This window comes from Acromyrmex echinatior, chromosome 3 (assembly GCF_024713525.1).
Source record: "Acromyrmex echinatior isolate Ae372 chromosome 3, ASM2471352v2, whole genome shotgun sequence".
In the NCBI taxonomy this organism is placed as follows: Eukaryota; Metazoa; Arthropoda; class Insecta; order Hymenoptera; family Formicidae; genus Acromyrmex; species Acromyrmex echinatior.
The window spans coordinates 10,372,341-10,399,546 of NC_141854.1; the positions used below are offsets into that span (position 1 = coordinate 10,372,341).

Consider the following 27,206-nt stretch of genomic DNA (forward strand, 5'->3'; position numbering starts at 1 on the left):
ACTGAAAAAGAAGTAAAATAAAAGCATAAATAGACTGAAGGAAAGATTGATTGCTGCAATTTAAATAATAAAATATAGCATAGTATTTTTAATTGGCTGCAGCAGCCAATTTTTAGTTGCGTCAGCCTATCCGCAATGTCAATATACGATTTTGATTAGCTAACGCAATCAAAAATTGACTGATGCAGTCTATTAAAAATGCTATGCTATATTCAGCTAATCTTTTCTTTCAGTAAATCTGCGTAAACTACAATTATTATCCGCTATCATGCATTATCCGTATATCTTTAATAGGTAAACATTTATTTATTTCATACCTTTTGATTTTGTAAAAGAGTCTACGAAAAATTATTTTAAACGATATTATCATATTATAACATAAATATGACAAAAATATAACATTTGCTATTTTAAACTATGTCAGCCTATTATATAATCTGTATTGTTTTCCATAATGATAATTATAATATATCGCTATCACTATTTTAATACAGCCTAATGTAGTTTTCCTTATTCTAATATTTCTTAAGAGAGTATACGTACCTAGTCGCGTTAACTATCTCTCTCTCTCTCTCTCTCTCTCTCTCTCTCTCTCTCTCTCTCTCTCTCTCTCTCTCTATGAGTCCGCGTAATTTTCAAGTCACGTACTAATATATCGATATTTTATTAATTTTTTAACACAAAGAGACTATGCATCTTGTCATATAATATTTTCTTAGTAATCAATATTATTCTATTTCTTAATAATCAATATTATTCTCGGTTATCAACTTTAACCTGAGATATCAAAGTAAATGATTTTGCTGCAAATTATTCAGCAAATTATTTACTAAATTCAATGTTAATTTATATTTGTTGACATTTGTTGAGTTCATGTTACATAAATTTTTTTATAATCGTTTGAAGTTTTTATAAATTTTTTTTTATAATTCGGCCTATACAGAATTAAAATAAAGCCTAACTTTATAAACTTTTCGCAGAAAAACGGAAAGAGATAAAGAAATCGGATTTATTTTATTGTAAAGAGTGTATTTTACTCTTTTTGTCATTTAAATTTTATTTAAAAATAATTAAAAATGACAACGTTATTAATATTCTTTTAAAGCTTGTTTTAAAAATCACAGTTTGCGATAACTACTATTATTTCTACAAAATTTATTTTAAAGCTTTAAAAATATGTAAGTGACATAAGTTTTAAAAGTGGAAACATAAATTTAATTAATGTAATAATTGACGTAATAATTGATGTAGCCGTTTTTTGAAATATTGTTTAAATAAAATAGCAATTAAATGACAGTCAAATTTAAATATTAGATTTTTTATCAAAAACTTTTATTGGCGGCAAAAAAACAAAAAAACAAACTACATCAAACTAATTTTTAATGAAAAAGTAAAATTGCAAATTGATCAGTCAAATCATTTTCAAAATATTAGTTATGCGTTTTAAAAACCATATTTTTGCGTTTCGAGAAAAACACATTTAAAATTTTACATTCAGTTTATATTACGAAAACATTAAACGTCCAAACAATAATGAGCCTTCAACAAGCCATTAGTCATAAATCAAAAATCAGAAGCTAAACATTGACCAATCACAGTCGTCAATTTTTAGCTTCTGACTTCTGATTTATGACTAATGGCCCATAACTGTTACTAAATTGACCATTCGAGTTATACAGAAAATTCGATAAATGTAATAGAAACGAGAAACATTTTTTTTCTAAACACCTGCGGAACTTTGAATTAAAGATCCTGTTTTAGATATACGTCCATCTGTCGGCGCTCTCGATGTACTCGACTATAATTGTAACTTTTCCATTTTTCGCTGGATTTTTTTATATAAGAAGCGCAAAAAGAAGTGAAAACTTCTCAAAATAATTGTTTTTTCAAAATGTTGGCATTAAATAAAGATATTTTCATCATAAAACATTTTTTAATATCTCAAAAAGTTTTTGAAATGTAATAAAAAGTCGCTTTATCAAAAGGTAATTTCATATTTAAAATACTGTTTTTCAACTCTAAAATTTTTTATAATCTTTACATTTATATATTGACTTCCCTTTGTATATGCAAAGTTTTATTAAAATTAGAATATTCAACTTCACGAAATTCCTTTATAGGCTGACATCATTTCTGGAAGAAAGCTGTAGCATAAAAATCAGATATCAACGAAGTTTTTTTAATTGATGAGAGTAGAAGCGCGCTGCTTTGAAATATTTTGTGGAGAAATTTTTCAATTCGAAGCAGAATGTAACAGCTGATAAGCTTCTTTACAAAATATGTATCTATTATAGTATTGATGAATTCATTCTCAAATTATCATTTAAAGGAATTTTGTACTTCTCTAACATTTTGGTAAATGTTTATAACATTTATAGTAATTACATATTAAATTAAATCAAAATAGTCGACATTTTCTATTCAATTTAGATTCTGTAGGAAAATTTATTTAAACAAGTAATGTAAATTAATCTAAAATAATTATATAATTTTCATATAAATGTAACGATTAGCAATAAGAGTACAATGCGGTAAGTGATGCACAAATTACAGTCATTTAATTAAATTTAAAACAGACCTGTCCAATTTTAGTTCCAGAATCGAAACAAGATAATCGACGCAAAAAAATTCAATATAGGGTTCCAAAGTTTTGGAGATTATAAAGTATTGATAGACGTCTGAGCGACGGGTATCAACACTTCACAATCTTCAAACTCTTACTTATCCCTACTAAATTTTTTTGTGTTGATAACTGCATTTTTTCTCCGGAGTTAAAATTGGACAGTATTAAATGAGAAATTTCTTAAGACCGTAAATGTGAAGTACACAACAAGAAGAGAATAAAGAATTTAATAGCCAAAAAATCTTAAATGCTTCAGTAAGGGTAATAAAAGGCGTGTATTTATTCAATGCATATAGCCTATTTTCTCTTCACGTGCATTTTACGACTATTTATTGACTGTCACGGCAGACAAGAACAGTTTTTTTTAATCCATTTTCAAGTGTTTTAAAGCTATCTGATTATTGTGTTTTATTCACATCATTCTTTTTTTTTATTTACAAATGATATGCAAGAAATGTTAACATATCATCTCGCTTATGACAATACATACACAATGACTACTCAGAAACCTTAACTTATATTTGATCTCAATTTTTTTCTTTCTAAATTTTTTCATTTCTGATTCTTACAAAAAGGTATATTTCTGTCTCTCTCCTATGTAAACTTATTTTCTATTCTTCTCTATTTCCCTCCATAAGCATTCTTTAAATATTTTATTAGTCAAATTTTTATTTATATTCCTTTACAGGTCAAACGGACATATTTTTCTGTCCGCGATATTTCTTTGTTCACATCATTATTATGACGTTAAATATAACGTCTCGATTTAGTCTTTTAATACACGAAGAAAATAGTTTTGTTGAAATACCTAAAAATTTAACTAGGTACATTTTTTTTGCATAATATCAATATGATTCCTTTAATGATTAATTCTACATATAAAAGTATTGAAATAGAGATACAGATGCAGGAATTCTTAATTGGCGTTTCGCTAGTTCTTGACTCGATTTTTTTCAATTTTGATAAAAACATTATAATTATATATTTTTCTAAAGTCACACTGTATCACTCTGAAGACTCATGCATGACTCCGGAATGTAAAATCATATTTTCCTACTCTCAACATTACTCAGGATCAACGTGCATGTGGCAGATTATCTGATCCCGTGCGTGCTTGTGTGCATATGTGTGGCTGTGTGTGTGCACGTGCGTATGACTAAAGTCTGCAAAAATGCTTTTCAGTTTATTCGCTTTTGTCAATCTCTCATAAGAATTCAATCGATTAATTAAGATGATATATTGAATGTACCAAAAATAATAATCCTGATGAAAATAAAAATCAGAGCGTAAGTCGAATGTAATGGGAGAGTAACAGAAACGTAAATGAAACTTCTAGAAGGCGAAAATTGGAACAATGAAATATAAAAGAAGCATTTATGCTTCCTAATTTTCGCCTAATTTCACTACTAAGATCCTGCGTAAGTGATGTATGCCCTTTAATTTTGTATAATATTGAAATAAAAATATCAAAAAACCAATTATACCATTTTGGCATATATTAACATGAAATATTAAATGTGTTATAAGCTATTAATTTTTTTATAATCGTATTTTAATACTTTTATGAACAGAATAATGAGATGAATCATTGGTGTACAGAAAACATAGTTGCTTATTTAAAAAATTATCCATTTTGCTTACATATTTTTTTTTAAAGCAATTATGTATTTTTCTTACACTACTGATTTATTTTACTATTCTACGTACAACATTTAATTAATAATGTTTAAGTGCTACGTATAGTTCAACGGATAAAGCAAGATTATATAACGACACTAGGCAGACTTTGGAAAAACCATGTATTATAGAATAATAGATTACAATGTTCGTGATAATAATGGTATAATAAACTGCAATATACTTGGACAATAATAATAATAAGAAGAAGAATTTAAAATAACACAAATACTGAATACATATTATTAACAATAATGAGAGGAGGGAGCGGCGTCGAGAAAATTTTGGCAAAGGAACGGGCCAAGCCGCTATCAAATTATAATTAAAAGAGAAACGCCGTGATAAAGTCATAAAACTGACAAAATGTTCATCGGCGTTCGAATACGCTGTTTTCCGAAGACTTAAAAGAAGCACTCAGAATTACTGTATTTCAATATCATTATTAAAGATCTGCAAAATTACACAAATTTAATTCCTTAAATAAACTTATAAATAAACGTCCGCCAATGCGCACTAAGCGCCATTTGCCATGTTTCGTATTCAAGTATTGAAAACTGAAGAAAAAAAGAATAAAAAAAAGGAAAAAGATACATAATTGTATGCTTTACTCGCAGATAAATGTATTGACAGGATCAGAATTTGTAATTATCAGAAATCATTGTTATCGTATAACTACGATAATAATTTCATATGCAAAGTTAAACACTAAATTGTTTAAAACATTGTTTTTTTTGCATCAAATTTCTGCATTTGGCGAAAGACAAATTGTTGTCTATAGTAAATTATAATTTGCGTGAATTTTAGTGTCCATGAAACATGAAATTTTGCTGATCCTACAGAATAAAAAGCCCATCGCATCTTATAAATTATTCATGAGGCTGTATCGTCGTTGAATTCGCGCTTTCGCCTTCAAGTTCGTGCTATATTTCATTCTCGAACGTAAAAATCACGCGAATAAACAACACATTGATTCGCCACGACAGTGGCGAGTTTAATCGAGTCGTTGCTTATGTCATGGCGCTTAATGTACTTAATATAACGATTGTCTATATCGTAGAAAGGACTCAGGTTGCAAAATAATGTCGCTAATAATGATTACACAGCCTTATTCCTACACTGTTTCTAGGAGAATTTAGCTGATAAATCGTAAAGTCGCGATTTTCAAAAATAACAGAGATATTTTCGCATCGTCACATTTTATGCGGCGCACATTTATTTTATCTCTTCTTTTTTTCCGCGTTTATAATTGCACTGTCTCTCTTTGCGGATTGGTCCTTTCCGTGCGACTATACGTAAACAAGTAATTATTCGCAAAATGAGATCTCTCTCGTAACATTATTATAAGCACCTCAAATACACTGAACAAACGTGACTAAATATCCGAGAATAAAATTCGAGAGGAGACAATTCTCTTCGGTTTCGAACAGCTCACAAGTACATTCTAAAATGTCGAAGCATGTGTGACACAGGGATCACGATAAAAGTGCGGTTCGCAAATTTAAATAGTTGCAAAGAGTCTCCCTGTAGTCCGAATCGAGGTCTCTTAAAAATATTAGTAGATATATATACCCAGAATGTTATAAGAATGATGACATAACTGAAGATTTTTTTCTATAAAATGCCATTTCTGAACATTTACAGACATTCTTATATTAATTTTCGCAACTAACATTCAAAGTGCGCTCTTCGTTACTTTTATATATATATATATATATTTCATTACAAGAAATAAATCCTACGATATAGGTTTTTATGTTTCTATAAAAACGCAATAAGCAAATTGTTCATTTTGTATTCAAATATTATAATTTATCAGCTTTTGAATTAAAGTAATAAAAAAAAAAACAAGTCCCAGTCTCATATAATATTTATAATATAAACAATATGAAAATAAGCTATAGAATTCAATTCTAAGCATGGTATGATTATTTAACATATTCTTTTTTGTTTATAAAAAAATAATATTTAGTTTTGAGGGACAATTTCGCGATTTCCTAAATTGCCCTGTTCTCAGCCAAGAAGCATTACAAAGTACAAAAATATATTTTTGATAAAGTCGACTTCGTTGAAGTCTAAGACAGCCAATTATCAATTTTAGATACATACATACAGCTGGTCACAGAAAGGTCGTAACACTTTTTTTCGATAGGTTTCGAAATGCAGCCTACTCACCAAGCGATTGGTTTTTATTTATGAATCGCTCGATGAGGAAGCTGCATTCCGAAACCCATCGAAAAAAAAGTGTTCCAATTTTTCCGTGACCAGCTTACAAAACCGGACGCATATACGCATTCACACACACACACACACACACACACACACACACACACACACACACACACACACACACACACACACACACACACACACACATATGATACTGTGCGATTAAAATCGACTCTTTCCAACTATTTTAATTTAAAAATGGCAGCTTTATCCGCCGCTCTTATTATGGCAGCGATTGTTGAAAACTGTTAAAATACAATGACAGTATATCATTTATGTTGGAGGCCAAACGCTATTTTCACGCTTACATTAGAAGACCGTTTGTTAGCATTAGGAGCATCGATGACTATATAACGCATTAAACATTAGACTTTTTTTGCTAAAACTATTGTTTTTGTTCAGCGTTTTCAGGAACAAAGTCGTCGATGTGTGATGTGCGTTTTCCATCACGTATTAAATAAGAAAATGTGTGTGACCTAATCGTGATTAATCAAAAAATAATTGGATCATTGTGTGCGCGATAATTGACCGATTAGTCTCGATTAGATTGTATCATGCACGAATCTTCTATTATATTTTAAGCTAATTAAACAAAGTGCCAGACCGAGAAATAAAGTTTCTTCAAATCGTTATGTAATATGTAAATTATTATGTAATATGTAAATTATTATGTAATATGTTTTCTCGATTATTTACAAGATTACAGCGAGTTTGTAATGGCAGATTCGTCCTCTAAATCGCAAATTGACTCTGAGTATTTAACGCGTGGAGGACAATCGTTGTAACAAAAATTCATGATATGAATAATGTTGAAGAAATTAAAATATGATTGACAAATTAGATCAGGCAATCAAGAAAATAGATGCGATTTTATACGAACGCGATCAGTGAGTCGTTTAATTCTTTCTAATTTAGTCTGTTTAATTCGTCGAATTAAACAAAATATCAAGATTTTTAATATATATTTTCTTATTAAATATATGTATATTATATATATATATTTTTTTTTAGCGTGCTTCTGTAATACGTATAAACAACATATATAAATTTAAATTATTTTTGTAAAGTTTAACATCCAGAATAATGATAAGATTAAAAAACGACTCCCTGGCTGTATTTCGAAAAAAAGAAGCTTTATGCTCCGTTCATATTTCAGGTACAGTAATAATCCAGTTGCGTTTGTTTTCTTCAAAATGTCATAATCTGGATAAGCATTGTCTATCTAATTAATAAATAATGTACTTTTCGCAAGAAAGTTTTCATATATATTTTTTAATTTATTTATTCATATTTTGTCTTTGAATTATTTATTAAACTGTAAAATTATTAATTGTAGTTACAATAAAAATTGTAATTACATAATCTTTGAATATAAATCGTAAACCATCTATTCAAGCACATTATTAAGTCGTAAGGTATTCACATTATTAATGTTAAAAACAATATGAAATCGCTCCAATATTTTTGCGACAATCATTGTTGAAGCAAAATTATATTGAAATTTAAATTAATTGAAATTTAATTATATTACTTATTTAATTATATGATAATATAAATAATTCCATAAAAATTTTGCGAAATGTTCAACTGTTACAGTGCAACTGGATAGTTACCATATTTAATGTAATGTGAACAAAGTTTTGCCATGGAAAAATTTTGATAGAAATTTTTCGATTGCTTTGTGGAAAGATAAGTACGAGATAATCAGTTTTACATTCTATAATGAAATGCTTCTTTCTTCGTAAATCTACAGCAACGTTCGCCTAATAATGACATACTATTCCGGCTTAAACCTACGAATTTTTCTTAACTATAGACAATATCGCTGTATACTTAATAGAGCTGGGCAAAACACAGATTCAGACATTTCAATTATAGAGTGAATTTTACGGTTGTTACTGATTTGCACATTCCATCAATTAATCTAACAAAAATGTTGAATATCTCAGATCTCGCGTATATATCTATTACTACATTGAATAATGCTTCAACAAGTCTTCAATAATTTAGATCACTATAATTTAAACCATCGCATAATAACACAATATTTAGTAGCATTCGGAAACATGCCGGCGTTTTTACCCCGTTATAATGCTTAGTTCAATTTAAAATTAACTTCAATTTGTTTTCGTGCGTAGAGACAATGAGGCAGCATTCAAAAATCTCATACTTAAATATATCTTAATACTACCTCCTCTATTCTCATTTCTAATCTCATTTGCCGCGAGATATTGGAAGCAGATTGATTACTAGATAGACGGATCTCAATTAGCAAGCGTGAATTTATGCTCTCAAGTGATCACATTCGTCACCGTAGTGGGTACAGTAAAAAATAGCAAACAAATAATATTTATACTTATTTTTAGAGTAGATATAGATATATATCCATATTATATATATATATATATATATATATATATATATATATATATACTTATTCAAAATAAGAATTAACATTTAACAAATTATAATATTTCATTTAAATGCTTATTTTTTTACAAAATATAAAGTAAAAAGAATTAGATTCATCTAGCTAATCTAGGTAAAAAAAATTTAATAAATTCCACTGCAATAAAAACTCGATATTTCGAAACTCAATTAACTTTGTAATTACAGGTACAGCGATATGAAAACTATAACAAATACTGAAACATCTAAAACTATTACTTAAAATGATTTTTAAAAAATGATCATAAAAATTGATGAATTAAACTATACATGAATTCAAATTGTACCCAGCTTCGATTGCGAATAAGTTTCTTGACATTTCCATAGTCGACTAAAGCTGATAAATACATTCCTTGATATCACACACGTAGTACCGTTACTTTAGTATGATCACATTTGCGATGTTCGCAATAATACTCACAGCCTGCTGATGCTGCTGATTAATCCTTAACGATCTACACTGCTATCTTGTTTATCTTAGGCTTGGAATTTATCATAATTTTTCAAGAAGTATAAACTTTTAATAACGAAAACCTCGGGCAGTTGTGGATCATTAAAAATTAAAATATCGACTATTGAAGTGTCTTCAATAAATGGCAGTGCTTCAAATATCAAAGAATTCGACAGCACTGTGACAGACATAAAATTACAAATGATATTGAGGTATTCGCGCAATGATAATCAAAGCCGTCTCAAAGACGTATCAATTCCATTCAAAGATCTGGATTTTGTCAAAGATGTATTTCCCCCTTCCTCTCCTCTATCTGCGGTGTCTTTTCTTTCTTCTTTCTATTGAATAAAGTTCTATCTATTTACAACAAAGCCCTTGGTCGCGCACTGACACAGCTGAGTACCAGCTGTAGGCCTGGCTATCACGAGAGTACGGGAGTGACTTCAGTCACGTCCTTGCAGTCTTGAATAGATAATTGAGCGATCTCGCTCACCATCTCCTCCTGAGCCTCCTTCTTCAATATTGTATATCCCTGCTGTACTTGTTCCTCATTTTCATACATTGCTTTGCCATTACTCGGTCTTGCTTGGCCATTCGCCTTTTTCTTACTGGATGATTCCTCACTGGACCCGCCTGGGTTAATCTTGAATACACTCTTGATAATGCTATTCACCGTTGGCTGGGAGCGTTTTGGACTCTCCGAAGAGTTATGCTTATCATCTTTGGTTGTTTGCGCTCTTCGCGTTCGCGCATTGCCTTTGACAAACTTATTGGCATTCTTCTGAAGAGTCAATTGTATAGCTGGCACTTCCATCTCTTTCGTTTCCATCAAAGGCATTTTATTGGATTCTAGTTTTACAGAATTCTTTTCTTTACATGACGGTGTTTGATCGACGGTACGCGCGAGTTCCGAATTACAGATGTCTTGTTTTTCTGGATACGTATCAAGTTCATCATTCTTTTTTAGATCCTCATCTAAATCTGTCACCGGGACAGTTTTCGGTTCCTCTGTTTTTTCTGCTAGAGCTTTATTCTCCGCTTGATTAATTGTATCTTGTCGCTCCGTCAACATTTCCCTTTGAAGAACTTTAACAGGACTCTTCGGCTTTGTGAAAGATTGATCTTCTCTATTTTGACAATTTGTACAAGAAATATGTGTCGGTGAATTTGCCTGTCTTTTAGTAGCATTGTTTTTCTGAGCTACTCCCATATGTGGTCTATTTATTCTATGCGCATTGTTTTGTACATTGAATGACCCAGATTGCTCAGCATATTGTGACTGTACGTGATTAAAGTGTATTTGTGACTGCTGTGGTTGCGGTTGCATCCTGCGAATATTAACGTGCATCGCATTATCCATGTGTGGCGGCGGCGGAGGCGGTATCGACTGTTGTTGCTGCTGCTGTTGTTGCTGCTGATAAGTAGTGTATGGCTGAAAAGGCTTCATTTGGTTGGAAGGATTAATATCCGGACTGGTATTTGCAGGCGGTCCATATGATAGATTCGAATTTGGATGCATATATTTTGTATTCACATATTGTGGCCACGTTTGCCTCGGTTGAAATTGATGCTGTGCAGCAATAATATTCTGTACAACTTGACTATCTCTGCCGCGCTCGCGATAGTTGTCAGTACGTTGATCGAGTGTAATTTGACGAACATTGTTGGGAGAGTGTTGCGTCACAATATGCCCGGATATGAAGATAGGCTCGTTCTTGGAAATTACTGGACTCTGAGGCTGATGTCCATAGTTCTCATAATGCATATTTTCGTTGTTAATAATCCTACCATAAGTGACGCTCGAGTGATACTGCGGTGGTTGTGGTATATACTCTTGCTGCTGCTGCTGTTGTTCTGGATACTGTGGAAATTGTGACATGGGAGGTTGAACATCAATCCAAGTTTCCTGCTGAGGAGGACGCTGCTCGTTGTCGCGTATGGCTAGCACTGCATTCCAAACCTCCTTCAGCTCACCTGTGATGTCTCGATCTTTCATTATCGTATAATTACGATTGAAAACTATCCCTGTGTTCATCGCTTCTATGAAGTCTAACAGTAACTCGATAAAACTCGTACGCTTCTGTTAGAAAATAATAGTTGTATAATAGGTGATAAAAATCACAGACTTTATACTCCTTCAAAGTTAATATAACAAGAAATATTTGTTAGTAAATCCCTACAGATTAAAAATATTTTACTTACTTTAGCATCCTGAGCATTCTTGCCATTTATTCGTAGGACTTCTGGATTGGCCATTACAGCAAACACTATAGCCTCTGTCTTTGTGCGAGGGGGTGGTACTCTCATACCTCCATAGAGTGGCACAGGCAGTGAAGGTCTGCGAGGCATTGCAATTTTGTCCCAAGACAGTACGTTTACATAACATGGAGCTGTAGTACCCTATCAAGAAAATTGATATTTATGTAATACTCACGCTATTGATTTCTATAAGTTATGTAATAAACTCTTGCAGTAACAGCACTGTTATCACAACGGTATAATACCTGTATAAAATCTTGTATACACATATGCGGCTGTGGTGGATTCTTAAAGAGTCGCGCTCCATTACGCGACTTCATTCTGGGTACACTACTTTCTGTCATTTTGCAACTGAAAGTTAATCAATTCAATAGCGAAAATCCTATACGCAAAATTCAATGTGCTATTAAAATGTGCGTTTTATATTTCGTACAGATGTCTTCGGTGTTAGTAACGTTCGAATAAGGAAACTGCGATCTTCCTTGCCATTCAAAATCGTATATGTGCAGATAGTATCGGTCAGAGTTTTTAAGTCTTCAAAGTAATATGCAAGAGTCTAAAAATGACTGATTTTCGAAACCATTTCCAAATTAGTATAGCTTATTACATGTACAGAGCTCGCCCTATTGAAGACCCGGGGTATCGAAGATTCTTATTTCGCAACCGCTTTGACAATAAAAGTGTACCGCATGTGCGAGGTGTTCCGAAAAAAATAGGAGTTACCAAATGAAAACACTCCGCTAACAATATGGCGCGGCGAGCGGTCGAAATCGCGGCACGTTATGACAGATGCGGCCGCATGAAAATTGAAATCCCGTAGTGCCTGCGGGTGCTACGCTGCGCGACTTTTGTGAAACAAACTAAGAGTAATTATGTAACGCGACACGAGGGGAGAACGATAATTCCGCGAGCCAGATTCTCGAGCGATCGAGGTCGCCCCGAGGCACTGCCAAGGTTACACGCGCCCTGTCAACATAACCTAAAAATCGCAAAAATGGAACTCGCGCCGCTGAATCTGAATTGCGGGTAGAGGGAAGGGCGAGGGGTAGAGGGTACGAGCGGTTCGCGTCGCGTTTCTTTTTGTGGGCACTCACCCCGATGGCGGTGTCTCACTCGCGAAAAAATAACCTCAAACGGCCGCTAATACGACGCGAAACATTCCTGACAAAAGGAAAGATATCTTTCAAGAGAGACGAGCCATCGTCCCTTTTGTTTATTATCTTCCCGGGAGCTGCATCAAGCTGTACAGCGCCCGATCGACACCGAACGCCCTCACCACGACCGCCACATGAATCTTTGTCGTCCGTTTTAATAATAGGTTCGTTGCATCGCATGTACTTTCTGCACTTTTCTGTTCCTAATGGCTCCTACACACAGAACGCGATAACGCTTGCCGCGCAACGGAAGCTGCGCGATAGCCAATCAACGTCTCATTTGTTCGAAAGTAATAGATGTAGAAGTTTTGCCTGGTGAGGCCGACTTAGGAACGTAGAATTATTGGTTAGTGCGATAACTTCCACCGCGCGGCAAACGAATACATTAATGCCCGTTTCCACCAATGTAGATTAACTTTAATCTCAGTTCAACTTAAATCCAAGACACAATGCGAGGGAATAGCGATAGCGATAGAAATAACACGATTTCAACCTATCAAAATCTGTGTATTCCGATATATCCGATTTCTGATAGGTTGAAATCATATTATCACTATCGCTATTCCTTCGCATCTGTCTCTCAAGTGCGAAGCTCTTGGACATATTTTACAAAATATGGTCAAATCCTAGATGCCTCCTCTGCACGCTGTAACGAAAATAAGGAAGATTCTATTAGATACAGAGAAGATTATTATTTACTTCAATGCGGTACAGAAATATTATATTTTGTTTTTATTTTGGATACATAAGTACAATCCACATTGACACTCATTTTCTTAGTTTTTCACGCTTACTAAGACTTAAATTTTATTCGTTATATTACAAAAATTTTGTTTTTATTTTACAGACATAAGTGCAATTACTCTCAAATTTCCATCATTTTCAATTTTCTTAGTTTTCTAAATTTACAAAAAATGTTTTCCAGCAAGGACAGTATAACACAGTATGGTACAAGGGTATGATCAATGCGATGTTGCAAACGCTTTGAAGCGTTTTTAATTCGGTCAGTTTGTAAAATTCTTTCTTCTAATTGGTCCATCAAACACTTCAAATCATTTGTAGCAAAACCACAACCTAAATCATTTCATTCTTGTTTAACGTTTGCAGATAAGAATGATGTGATGATTCATTGTGTCACACTATGTCTTTGCTGGAAAACGCTCAGAAACTTAAATGTTATTCAACATATTATAGAGATATATTACATCTTATTATGTTAGACATAAATACAATTATTCTAAATTGTCTTTATTTTTCTGAGCTTTTTCAAGCAATATTGTTTTTTATGTATTTCAGTTATAATTTGTTGTATGTCAGTTACAATCATCATAAAAAGTGATACTGTATAATATTATCACCACTGTGATAATATTATTATTATTGTAGTTATCAATTACATTTATTTTTGTATAATAAAGACAATTAGTAATAACAATATAATTTATGTATTAAAAAAGTATTGTATGTGATAATAAAATAATAAAATAATTATGAAGTATTCTATAATATTTTAATATAATATTAGCTATATTATTGCGCAAATAGTTGACGACACAATTCGTCTCGCAATTCACGACCATGCTGATTTTCACAAATTATTTCATCATCATTTTCAATATTTATTATTACTTCTTCTAAGTCAAGATAATCCTCGTTAAGTGGAGGCTCCAAGAATTCTAAATCATCTTTATTTGCTAAATTATGTAAAACACAAGAAGCATGTATAACTTGAACCATACGTACAATGTTTCGCAACCTAAAATGATATAATTGTCTGAATCTTTGTTTCCAGCAGTCAATTGCATTTTCAACTTCAACATGACATGAACTTAATTTTTGATTAAAATGTCTTTGTGTCTGAGTTAAATGTCCAGTATCTCTGTACGGAATTATTAAATTTCTTAAGCATGGATATGCACTATCTCCAAGTAAATAAGATCCATCTAAAATATAGAAGTAAGATTTATTTATCCAGATGTAAATTTAAAAAAAATTATATTGATGTCAATCATTGCTAACCTGAGCAAATTTCTTGAAGAGATTCATACAAAGGAGATTTTTGGAATACTTTTGCATCATGGATGGATCCTGGATTGCCAATAAAAACATCTATGAATTTCATGTTATGATCAACAGTTGCTTGCACATGAATAGAAAAATATTGCTTTGTATTAATGTACAAATCATGATCCTGTTGTGGTTTGTCAATTCTTATGTGTGTACCATCTACACAGCCTGAAAATAAATGTTATATAAAAATAAATATAAATTTAATACATAAGAAATAAATTTTGTTAAGATACCAATAATTCCAGGAAATCCTTTTAATTGCAAAAAATGTGTCTTTGTCGCTTCTTTTTCCTCCAACGTAGGAAATTTTATTATTTGTGGTGCAAGTTGCAATAAAAATTTCGTTACTCTTGTTATAACTGTATGCAATGTATTTCTTGTAATATCAAATCGATCAGATACATCTCGATAGCCACTTTCATGGCCAAGAAACCACAAATAACTTAAGATACATTTCTCACTAGTTATTGGAACACATCTTGCACGTTCTATAATTTTTAATTAAATAATAAATATTTTATCATATAAAGTTGACAATGAAACAATTAAGTACTTTAAACTATTCATAATAAAATACCTTGCAAAGATTTAAAAATGTCTGATTTTTCAAAACGTGCAATAAGTTCATCGGCTATTTTCCGTGACAAACGAAAATGCATGATAAAGTCAATATTAATATAATTTTTGACAATATGTTCTATATAATTATTAATTTTAATTTGATGTAATGGAATTTTGTGGACTGGTCGAAAGTAATACCCAGCTTCGTTTAAACGTCGTCGGGCGGTCCTCACGGATATTTGGATGTTCGCTGCGTTGATGGCTTCCTGGATAGAGCTATAAGGTTGATCAACAACTGCAGCGACGAGAGCCTGTACTTGTTCCGGTCCGGTCTTACGAGGACCATGGTTATTCTGACGATGATCATGCAAAGCATTATCACCGCCCTCGGCAAATCGTCGTATCCATCGTCGGACAGTTTTTTCAGAACACGGAATATTAGCAACAATTTCTGCTACTGATCTTCCGGCTTGTGACTGTCCAACAATACGACCTCGTATTTCTGGACGCAAGTTTCGAAGCATTGTTACAACTTCTATCGCGATGAAAATAATGTCCGCTCGATGCTACGACATCACGATAAATGATTTGGTAGAAAAATAAGCAAATAAATTGAGAAAAAAATAAAAGCGATTCAGAAGTTGCCTAGTAACAAATATATGAGACAGCGAAGGAACATCTTGGGATCCAAACAAATCAGTGTTTATCTTTGACATTCGCACTACCAACTGTAGTACGGCACAAACACACATCGATATAACACAGCCATGGAGGATAGAAACTAAGGGCTACCGCACACAAAATTCCGTAACAGTTTACATCTTACTGATTAATCTAATGGAAATGGAAATAATAGTAAACTTATCCATAACCTCGCAATAAAATGAATTTCAACCGGTTGAAACTTGCCTTACTGCGAGGTTATGGATAAGTTTACTGTTATTTCCATTTCCGTTAGATTATGTAATCTAAAGCAATATCCTGATTGGCTCATCGGCTTAAGTTTACATCTTACATATATTGTTATGGAATTTTGTGTGCAGCAACCCTTAAACTTACATTAATAATGTTTTAATATGGTTGATTTCTATACTTAAATTCAGCGAAGAAAGATCAATTCGAATCAGTCATATTAATTAAAGAATCACTAAGCGCTAATTTTCTTTGCTAAACGCGTCTAATGCATCCTATGTATGTGAACCAATGAAAAAATGTCTACGAATTGTCCAGACTCTGTATTCTAGGGACATTAGAAGCTGGGAACGCCCTTTCCGTGGTAATAGCCTTTAAAAGTTTCGCCGTGAAGTTGCTTACAAATTCCCTAACGTATCTCGCGCGCGTCTTCGCGCTTTCGCGGCGAGATGATCGCGCGCAACTTCAGATAGTTCAGATCAATTGTCGTTCAGTTAGCGGATTCATGTCGATCCATTTCGAAATCGAGCAAATGAATGTTCCCGTTCCATCGAACGTCGTCATTTCGCGCGGCGGATCGCCTTCGATTGCGATGAAACGATTTAAATGCGTTGGATCGAATATGGTAATTATTATTGTGGTCTGTTTGTTGATTGTCGATGCAATTTTCTGAGGTTTCGTTCCGTTATTCATTGCAAGTACTGAAAATTTATAATATTATACGCATTATGTGAATCATATTTTCAGTACTCGCAGTGAATAATGAAACGCACCTCAAATCTTTATCGATTCAAACTGTACGAAAAATCTAAAGAACAAAATGGCGGTTATCAAGTAGTTGCGCTATTGATCGAAAGAAGTTTCGATAATTGCATATCGGTAGCAACCTATATAGCATAGATCTCCAAGTGACATCCTAAAGACGCCTATATCTCCTGGATAAAATGTGCTGTATGGGAACTGCAGGAATTAGTCGCGTTCTGCAGATCATTTTGCAACTATTGGAAGTTTTTTTCGCACTAATTAGATTATATATTTTTTTCAATTTATGCCTCATTTCTTCAATGTAGATCGATTAACTTTAATCTCGGTTTAATTTACTTTCTATCTTTTTCTAATTTTTTAAATTAGAAAATCTCTGACTAATAATAACACTAGTATACGTCAAAATAACATTTTCTTAAATTGTGATTAATTAAAAAGTGACTTTTAATAATAATTTTCGGAGCTATTTTAACATTATTTTGATGACTTGAGGTATGTGTTCTATTTGACGAATTAATAAGTTAAACCAAGATTAAAAAGTTAATAGAAATAGACGTTAAAGGAATAATTCTATCTTAGCAAAGAAAACTTCCAACAGTTGCAAAATAGATGTTACATCTCTAATGTTAAATCTAGAATTTTTTACATTGTTAGTTCAGCTTTTCCCTTTTTTCTTCAGATAAAGAGAAAAGAGAAAAGATGAACCGTAATGTTCAGTCAAAAGAATAAGCCTGTTATATGTCACTAGATATTCGTGAATTGAACTCTAAGTTGAAGACTGGCGCTCGAAGCTGTAGATTGCAGAAAATTTGGAAAATGGATAAAAATTTCTTTCCAACGCGCCCACATCAATCAGGCGTAAGTAATCTTGAAATGACATAATTGCAAATGCGATTTTATTGCTAACATAAATATGAGATTTGTTTGAAAATTATCGAAAGAATCATGTTTAATAATTGAAGATTTTCTATTATTTTTATAAATTCGACCATACGCACACTTATTCTTTGGAATCATTGTACAATTTTGTCCTCGTTCAACAATTTTGCGCATATCCGTGTACGCTCGACCTTGATGGAACAATTATAAACAATTAGTGCGACAAATGATGTCTACAGAAAAAAAGGATGATCGGCCAACGGCTTGAAAAGCGCCTTATACTGAAACTTGCTGTAGAACTTGCACAAGCGGGCGGCTCGGAGGACTGTAGTTAGCGACTATTAATATCATCGATCGGGATCGATAGTTCTGCCTGCGAGGCGTCATAATAATATGGTGGATGGTGCGGACCTCTCTGATACCCCGCCGATACGTCACGTACACCGGTAACGATGTACAAGTGGCGCCAATAATGCTCGCAAACATCGCGCCCCGCTGTACAATCTGTTATCGTTAACTCGCGCTCGGGACCGCTAATGCAGTGCCGCTAATGATCCAGCATTAAGAAACAAAACGACCATATACCGGCGTTGTTATGGATCTTTGTAAAACCGTGCGACACACACACATATCTGATCCGTGTGCGACTCTATTTTCTTTCTTTCTGCAATAATTCGATGAACGAATTTAATGATGACTTCAATTCTAATAGTGACTTCAAATTCCACCTAATTGTAAATTTGAATTAAATTTCACTTTTGTCCAGTTAACAATTTAAAAATTCGCTGCAAGATCGAATAAGGCTCTGCGCTCAATAGAAGAGCCTTATTCGATGTTGCAGCGAATTTTTAAATTGTTAACTTTAAATTTTTTAATTTTTAATTGTTAGAAGAGACATTTAGAGAGAGAAATAGGAATAAATATTAAATATTGCAAAATAAAAAAATTAGCAATAGAGATTAAACGTTACGCACAATGTAGACATAAATAAGGTATGAGACATATTGATATTTTTTGTAAAATGAGCAAAGAGTTTGACATTGTATGTGTGTATGTATGCAAATAAAATAAATTTCACATTTGAGGAAAAATGCTCGAGAGACGGAATCCTGTCGATTGTCGTACGTCGCGGCTTGCGCAAAATTGTACGTAGGCCCGAGAAATCTCGCGCGAGTTCTCGCGTCGTTAATGCGAGATCGTTCCGCTCGACCGCATGACCGACGCGATCGTAAGGACCCTGTAATGCGAAATAATGAGTATCCACCCACTCGATGAAAATTACATGAAACGCGCGGGCCTTCTCAAACGAGCTACAACACTCCACGTGCGCACGCGGGGCACCACCTTAGGGGCACGTACGAGCCGTGAAACGAAGATGGAACAACGGAGCCCCGAGGAAAGAACGTCGCACGTAGCGCGGCCGACGATAATTGTTTGGTAAGCGTGAACGTAATTAAAATTTTAGATAATACAGACATACTGCGGAGATACAGCAGTCCTTTATCGTATTGTTATAATATAGCGTGTGATATGTGTCACTGAGCTGTATAAAAGTACAGATGTTCTATGCGATATTAATTTGTATTTGTAGTAACATACATTAAATAATTGTGAAATGAGAACAAATCTGAGAACAGATTTTATGATAAGTCCTTATTCAATTTTATATATTTTTTCTAATGTCAATGATGCAAGACAAGTCTTTAAAGTAAACTTTGCTTCGATGAGATATTAGCATCTAGAAGACCAATATAATGTATAATAATACATTATATTGATCTTCTAGATGTAATTAAATAGACTGGAGAGAAAGAGAGAGAGAGAGAAGGAGAGAAATTTGATGAAATATAATTTAATATAAATTTATATTTTTTTCTGTATAAAACAATATTTATAATTTTTATAAAATTTATATCAAAACATTCTCTCTTTCTCTCTATATTTTTAATATAAAAATAAATATAATCACAGTACATACACACACACACACACACACACACACAAAATGCATTTAATAAACTGTGATGAATTCTTCTTTTAAATAAAATAATTATATAGTTAGTAAGTTAATTAAAAATCTCTATCTTTTATAATTATTTATAGTTATATATCGAATAAATACATGTCTTTTTCCTTGTTCTCTCTTTATTAGAAAAACTTGAATTTTTCTAACGTAATTTTTCTACGTAAATCGATTATGTACGTTGATTGCATGTGCCTTACATCTTTCACCGCACAATTAGATAGAATATAGATAGATAAGAAAAAAAAGAGACATATAGCAATATGTATTTATAATGTGTAATCATTTTGATTCGATGAGAGGTACAAGTAGAACAATTTTCACAGCTTTGTTTAGTATATTATAAAACACATGTTTGGTTCAAAAGTGTGTATAGAGGTCGAATGCACTGTGCTTTTACAGGCAAGCATGATGTGTAACAATAATATGCATGATACTCGTATACGGCGTTAACATCTATGCATTGAAATTTCCGTATGATTTCTTAACTAAATATTACAATTTAATATTACGATTTAATTATAACGATTTTACTTTTATATTAGTTCTTATTGTAATGAACGAATAAGATGTATTATGACATTACTAATTATTCGATAATACAATTAGTATTTAAAAATCGATAATGTAATGTAATATTCCTATTTTATCGTTTTATTGATTTCTTCGACAGTCTTTTCAATTCCTTTTGCAAAAGGAATAGCATTTAATAATTTTTTTATAAATGATATAATATTCATAGAAATTTTACTTTATTATATTTCAGAGAGAGAGAGAGAAGCGCACGAATTTAAGAATATTTGATAATTCTTCTAGTTATAGTTATGACATTAATTTATTATTTTCAACTTGTAATTTTTTAATTTATAATTTACAACTTATAATTAAGTAATATGCAGGGTTGACAAACTTTTGGTTACTTTTCAGTTACTTTGTCGTCATTTTTTATAGTAAACAATTTGATGACAATGTTGCAATTTTTATGACAATAACGCTAACTAAATGCTAAAATTATGCTAAGGTTAGAAAAGTCACTTTAAAAAGTAACTTGTCACCATTATGTGTTATCTACTGAAAAAAATAATAAGTAACGAGTTACGCGTTATTAACGCGTTATTAACCCGAGTTACTCGTTACAAATAACGAATAAAAAGCGTTATTACAAATTAGGAGTTATTTTTTTTTTCAGTAACGATTGACTTTTCTAACTTTGATGTTAGTATTATCGTCATAAAAAATTTACAATGTCATCATCAAATTATTATTATAACAAGATAACGATCAACAAAGTAACGTTTACTTGCCAACTCTGGTAATATGTATATTTTAAACGTAACACGTCGTTTCTATATTTCCACAGATATAGAAATTGTATTTCAATTATAAGAAAACTTATATTTATCTATTAAATTTGTTTTATCTAATCTAATCGGTATTGTGTTTTTGTTGTAAATCTTATTTTGGTGTGGTCCTGAGCTGAATCGGTGAGTAGAATTTAGGGCAAAGGTGATGGTTTTTTTTCTCTGATAATAAAGCTGTTTTTGAAATCAGTGCGATTCACTTTGTTTATAAATTTTTACATGCAGACTTTGCTTTAGAAATGTCGATCAGAAAAAGTTACAATCTTCCCATTTTAAAGAGAACATTTTCTGAAATAATCAAAATGGAACTATTTATTAATATTTTTTCTCTTTTTATTTCTAGCTCTTAGCTCTCTCTCTCTCTCTCTCTCTCTCTCTCTCTCTCTCTCTCTCTCTCTCTCTTTCTCTCTCTCATTTTCATGGCATATCTTTATGAATACGATTAGTAGAGTATATGCCGATAAAATTTTTTTTATTATTTTTAAAAAAACATTTTTAGAAATAACTTAAAATAACTTTTTTACACAATCAAATTCACACAATGTGAAAAGAATACTGTGAATATCTCATAATTTTTATAAATTTTATAATTCTGCCTATATTTTTATATATATTTTAATATTGAATTACATACTATACATAAAAATTATATTTTGATTATTAAAGAAATATTTAAAAAAAAATAACTGTAATTTTTATATCTTGCAATGTATTGAGAATTAATTTTCCATATAATAAAATATGATTCGTATATTTTAAATGTAAATATGATTTATTATATTATTAACTTATACCACTTATCTCTTCTCGATGTTTTAATTTTTTGTATGGATTTTTTAACGAGTTTGCCTGAACTTCATGAATCATGAAAAATCATGGAAAATAAACATTGCGATTATTTTACGCTTGTTAATACATTTCGCAATTTTTTACTCATCCGATTTTTTAATTTTATAATAAAATCTGTGTTGACAAGGAAAAATACATTACTTCCATAAAATTAAATTCACAGAAATTAGAAAGTTTTGCTGAGATTATTTTAAACGAATTGATCATAATTTAATTTTTTCTTTAATTTATTCTTATTTCGTTTCCGTTCTTATATTCTTATCGCATGTTTGTTTCGGAATTTAAGAAATTTTGTGAGATTAAGTTTACATAATTATCATAATTTTCTCGTAATTATTTTATTTAAGTAATTAATATATGCAATATTTACGTCAATGATTTTGCAATTATTACAACTTTTATTTATTACTTATATATTACATTTTATTTATATGTTATTTTAATATTATTTATGTTAGTGATTAATTTTATTATATAAATAACATGAATTTTATTGTATTTACAAATTTTCGCGAGAATATATTTTTTATCTATTTGAGTGGCAAACTGTATTGCAATTCTTAGATACCATCACGACGTTTAAATTTCAATTTTTTTAAATACAATTTTGATATTGCGATTACTGTCAAATAATATTCGTAAAGGAATTGCAAAATTGAACTTTGCAAGAATATTGCAAGGCGAAACGATTTTCCCAGGAATATTGGGATAACAGTTTTCGCAGAGATATTGCGAAGCGAGGTGATCGTCGCAAAAATGTTGTGAAGCGTGAATATAAATTGAACGTAACATGGATGTAAATTGAATTTATATTGTTTATAAAAATACTCAAGTATTTTTGTTTCGCGATGAATGTGTTTTAAAGTAAATTTATAAATATTCTCCGATAGATGATTATTAAATAAATTCACATATTCTATATATCTTTCAGTATGCATTTTTTAAAAATTAAATTTGCAAATTTAATAGCACATTTTTTTCGTGAAAATGTGAAACGTGAAAGATAATATACAGCAGATGTATTAAACTCTTTTAAAAGGACGCAATTTTTGTTTTTCAATAAATATTTGCTAATTATTAAATTAATAGAATTATTAAAATTGCTGTTTCACATAAGTTTCGCATTATTTGAAATAAAGTGTAATAGACATAGAATAAACGGCGAAAAAAAAAGAAGTTCTTGTATCATTTCCGAGACATTTGCAATAAAAGATGCATCAGTAGAAATCGAGAGATGTTGCGAAATGACAAATTTAGATTATTTTGTTATTAACCTGTTTTATTTCATTTTGTTTTTTTGTTTTATTTTGCTGCAATTTACATATATTATTAATTGTTATTTCTTACTTTTAATTAAATATTATTAAATTAATATTAATTGCTTGAACTGAATTTAATCATTTTTTTTAATTTTTATCTTTTTTCTCATAATAATTAAAATTTTAAAATTTGACAACATAAATATTAAATTGTGTAATTATATATAATAATACTTATATAAATATAAATGTGTATAAATATTTATATGTAAAATAAATGTGTATAAATATTTATATGTGAAATAAATGTAATCAAACAGAACAGATTATAATGTAATAATTATAAAGTTATACGTAATAATTATAAAGTTCGTAATAATCGCACTGATTTCAAAAGTAAAGACAATTGCGCGTTATATCAAACTTACAATTTTTTGTATATTGCATGTTTTGTCGTGAACATTTTTTTAATTGTTATATAAAATAAGTTTCACATATTTATATATTTGCATTTGCACTTGTTATATTTAGCAAATGTCTTGTATGTACTTTATATCTATACTTTATTATACACAAATATCTATATGTATGTTTGTATGTACATTCACGACATTGTTGTATATGTCTTCATAAATTTAATATTTTTGATATTTTTATTTATTTATGGTCGTCAGTTTGTTTGTTTATATCGCTTTTTAGATTTGTTCATACAATTTATTTTTAAATAATATCCATTATAACTTGAAACAGAATTTTTTATATATACGAACAGATTAAAATTACTTGATTGCACATTTCATTGCATCAAAACGTAGTTTCGATAATAATAAAAATGTGGGTTGAAAAGGAAGGAAACCGCCAGGTGCTTTGCGCGCGTGTGTAGTGTGTGTTATACACATCAGTTCCCCACGTCTCATCTGACCATTTAAATTAGTCGAGAGCAGCCTCCTTTCAAAAATTAATTGACGTATCGATTGGGCCGTCCTGCAGACACATTATATCGATGTCGGTGGTGCCAGGGCTTCAGTTTACATTACCTACCGCATGAATAAAGGTCGAATAATGACGTCGCGCTTCTGGTTTAAGTATGACAAGGTGCAAAGTACATGAGAAAGCAGAAATCATTCTCTATTCACAATTACAATAACAAAAGATAAAGGCAATTAACATATATGTCTATAAGAAATACATACATATGCGATAATTCTTTTATCAGTAAAAAATCGCAAACATTTTTGCGAAATAAATGATAGTAACTATTATGCTTAATGTATTTAGTTCACTTTTAATTACGATATAATATAATTAAATATACATATAATACAAGTAGTAAACGCATATATTATTCGAATTAACTATATTACAAGAGATTTTACCATTGCCTGGGAACGGCAATCAATGGAAAAGTATTCGAAAAATGTTTTATATGAGTAAAATGTTTTCATTTACCAACACACAATGTCTTTGCGTGACAAGCTCACGAATCTCTAGTTGTTCTCGTTGTATTCTTCATATTCGTCGGGACGGAGGTTGCAAAAATGTTGAGCGCGCGATTGGAACGGACGCACCAGATAATATAATAACGAACAAGGGAGTTGCGCAGATATAAAAATAAATGGCCGTGGAGAGCGTGGCAACTCGACGCGCCACACGCAGAGACCGCGCGCGAGACGTGTTTATAGTAATGAGCCTTGTCGTTATTTGTCCAGCGAAAGGGATTTATCGAGATACCTCGTGAGATCTTGTTGCTCGATCTTCCTCCCTCGATGTCCGCTTATTTTCTCCGCTGTTCTTCACTCGTCCTCCTTGTCCCCGCTAGGTTGTTAACCCTCTCGTGTCTCTGGGAAGAAAGCGAAGGGATTGATTTTATTGATGACAAAAGAAAAATATATATTTATACATGTCGCTTATGCATCCTCGCCGTGGATTCTAATAATGGCGGAAAATTTTCAATTGCTCTGACATTAATCTTTACTCAATAAATATCGATTGAATGTAACGTACATGAATGTTACAATTTCACACTCAACAATGTAACTGTATATAATACGTGAGTTATATATTATATTTATATTGTTGAAGAAATGTGTAATTGTATCGTTAATATTATTGTTACTTTTTAGTTGTTTATTGGATAGTCATATTAAAGAACTGATAATCTTCTAGGTATAATTTTAAGAAATATATAATATATATAATTGAATGCAAAAAGTATTCGTACAGAAGAATTTTTATAAAAAAAGTTTTTATTTATCAAAAATAAACATTAATTGACAATTTATTAATAATGAGTATATTTTCTTTTAATATTAACAAAAAAACTTTGCGAAAATGATTGTGTTCATAATCTTAAAAGCTAAATTTATCGTCTACGACTTTTTGTACCAAATAATATAATTTTATATTTTTACTTATTATTAGAAATATATTTTAATTATTATACATCTTAAAGAAAATACAAAAATAATATAAGGCTCTATGAGTATAAAACAAAATAGAATAAAATGAGGGCAAAGAATCAACAATTTTTAAAGAAAATAATTTTTAAAAAATATATAATTATTTTATTACTGACTAATATTTATACTGATTAATATTTATTACTGATTAATATTAATATGATTTGTTTTCTAAAAATAAGATTTTTTAAAAAGTCTCTTATATGGTATACTGTATGCACATGTACAAAGTTGTGAACACTCAATCCAGAATGTATAATAAAGAAATTAATTTTTCATTTACATTGTAATATCTTATAATTATAATATTTTAATTATACGTGATTACTGGAAATGAAAATGTAACGTTATCGCGTAATAACAGTAATTATGCGCACGTAATCGCGATTTAATGTTTTTACAACAAATGCGAAAGCTTAAACTGGAACATATAAATTATTTATCGCATAGTGCTTCGTGCATATTATACTATGTTTGTAAATCTGGTTACGGCACTCTCCGACATTTATTAACTTTTCTCTTATTTGACGTGGTAAAAATAAATTAATATGATTTTATAAAACGATCAACTTTTAATGGTTATTTATAATAGAATATTACGAATATTATTCGCCGATTTACGACTGAATGTATAAAATCGCGTGTTCGCAAATTTGTACGCAAATTCACATGACCGCGTGCTTCAAAGTACGAGATGCGCTCGCCCGATATGAGATTGCTGTTGCAATGAATTTCGTACACGATACACTTGTGTCTACCTCAACCTCCAGGAAAAAAACCGGCCCCCAGCGCGACGTAAGAAATTATCGGCAGTTTAAGAGATGATTTTGCGAATCCCTTCGGCCTCGGCATGCCAGCATTTTTGGGATCCTGGCTATTATAGCTATCTCTCGCACGAATCACTGTAATATGCCCGTAATGTGTGACATATCGGTGAATCGAGTTTCCCCGAGTATGAAGTCATTAATCTGACTAATGTACGAAAATTAATTCGGAAAAAAAAAACAGAAAGCGGACTTTTTGTCTATCTGAAGATGAAAGAAGATTAGAATTTATTCAAATCGAGTCGATACTCGAGAAAATTAATAGACATTAATAATTTGCTGAAATATTAATATATGATTTGTGCAATTCTTTTTGAAGAAATTTTCAATTCTTTTTTTAATTAACTGAAAGAATATCTTTTGGGGGGGAGGGGAATACTTTATATATTTCTGACAGTTATAAACT

The 27,206-nt window shown here is 31.1% G+C and overlaps 1 protein-coding gene across 3 annotated transcripts; it reads right to left on the reverse strand.

The window, feature by feature from the left end:
• Positions 1 to 4,405: 4,405 nt before the first annotated feature.
• On the reverse strand, positions 4,406 to 13,005 carry LOC105152898 (uncharacterized). 3 transcript variants are annotated; one of them, XM_087403967.1, is made up of 4 exons: positions 12,779 to 13,005; positions 11,930 to 12,035; positions 11,628 to 11,825; positions 4,406 to 11,505 (listed from the first exon to the last, which is right to left on the reverse strand). In XM_087403967.1, the coding sequence occupies exons 2-4, from the start codon at positions 12,026 to 12,028 to the stop codon at positions 9,847 to 9,849; spliced, it is 1,956 nt and encodes a 651-aa protein (XP_087260093.1). In that variant the 5' UTR covers positions 12,029 to 12,035; positions 12,779 to 13,005; the 3' UTR covers positions 4,406 to 9,846. The 3 variants fall into 3 exon arrangements, with proteins under 3 accessions (XP_087260093.1, XP_087260095.1, XP_011065751.2); XM_087403969.1 differs by having other exon boundaries at positions 12,408 to 13,005; XM_011067449.2 differs by having other exon boundaries at positions 12,118 to 13,005.
• Between the last annotated feature and the right edge of the window lie 14,201 nt (positions 13,006 to 27,206).

Excerpts from the sequence above, each read along its gene's own strand:
- LOC105152898 (XM_087403967.1), bottom strand. The coding sequence starts at position 12,028 with ATGACAGAAAGTAGTGTACCCAGAATGAAGTCGCGTAATGGAGCGCGA. Across the intron at positions 11,826-11,929 it reads GTATACAAGATTTTATACAG|GGTACTACAGCTCCATGTTA; the intron begins GTATTATACCGT and ends TTTTCTTGATAG. Across the intron at positions 11,506-11,627 it reads AGAATGCTCAGGATGCTAAA|AAGCGTACGAGTTTTATCGA; the intron begins GTAAGTAAAATA and ends ATTTTCTAACAG.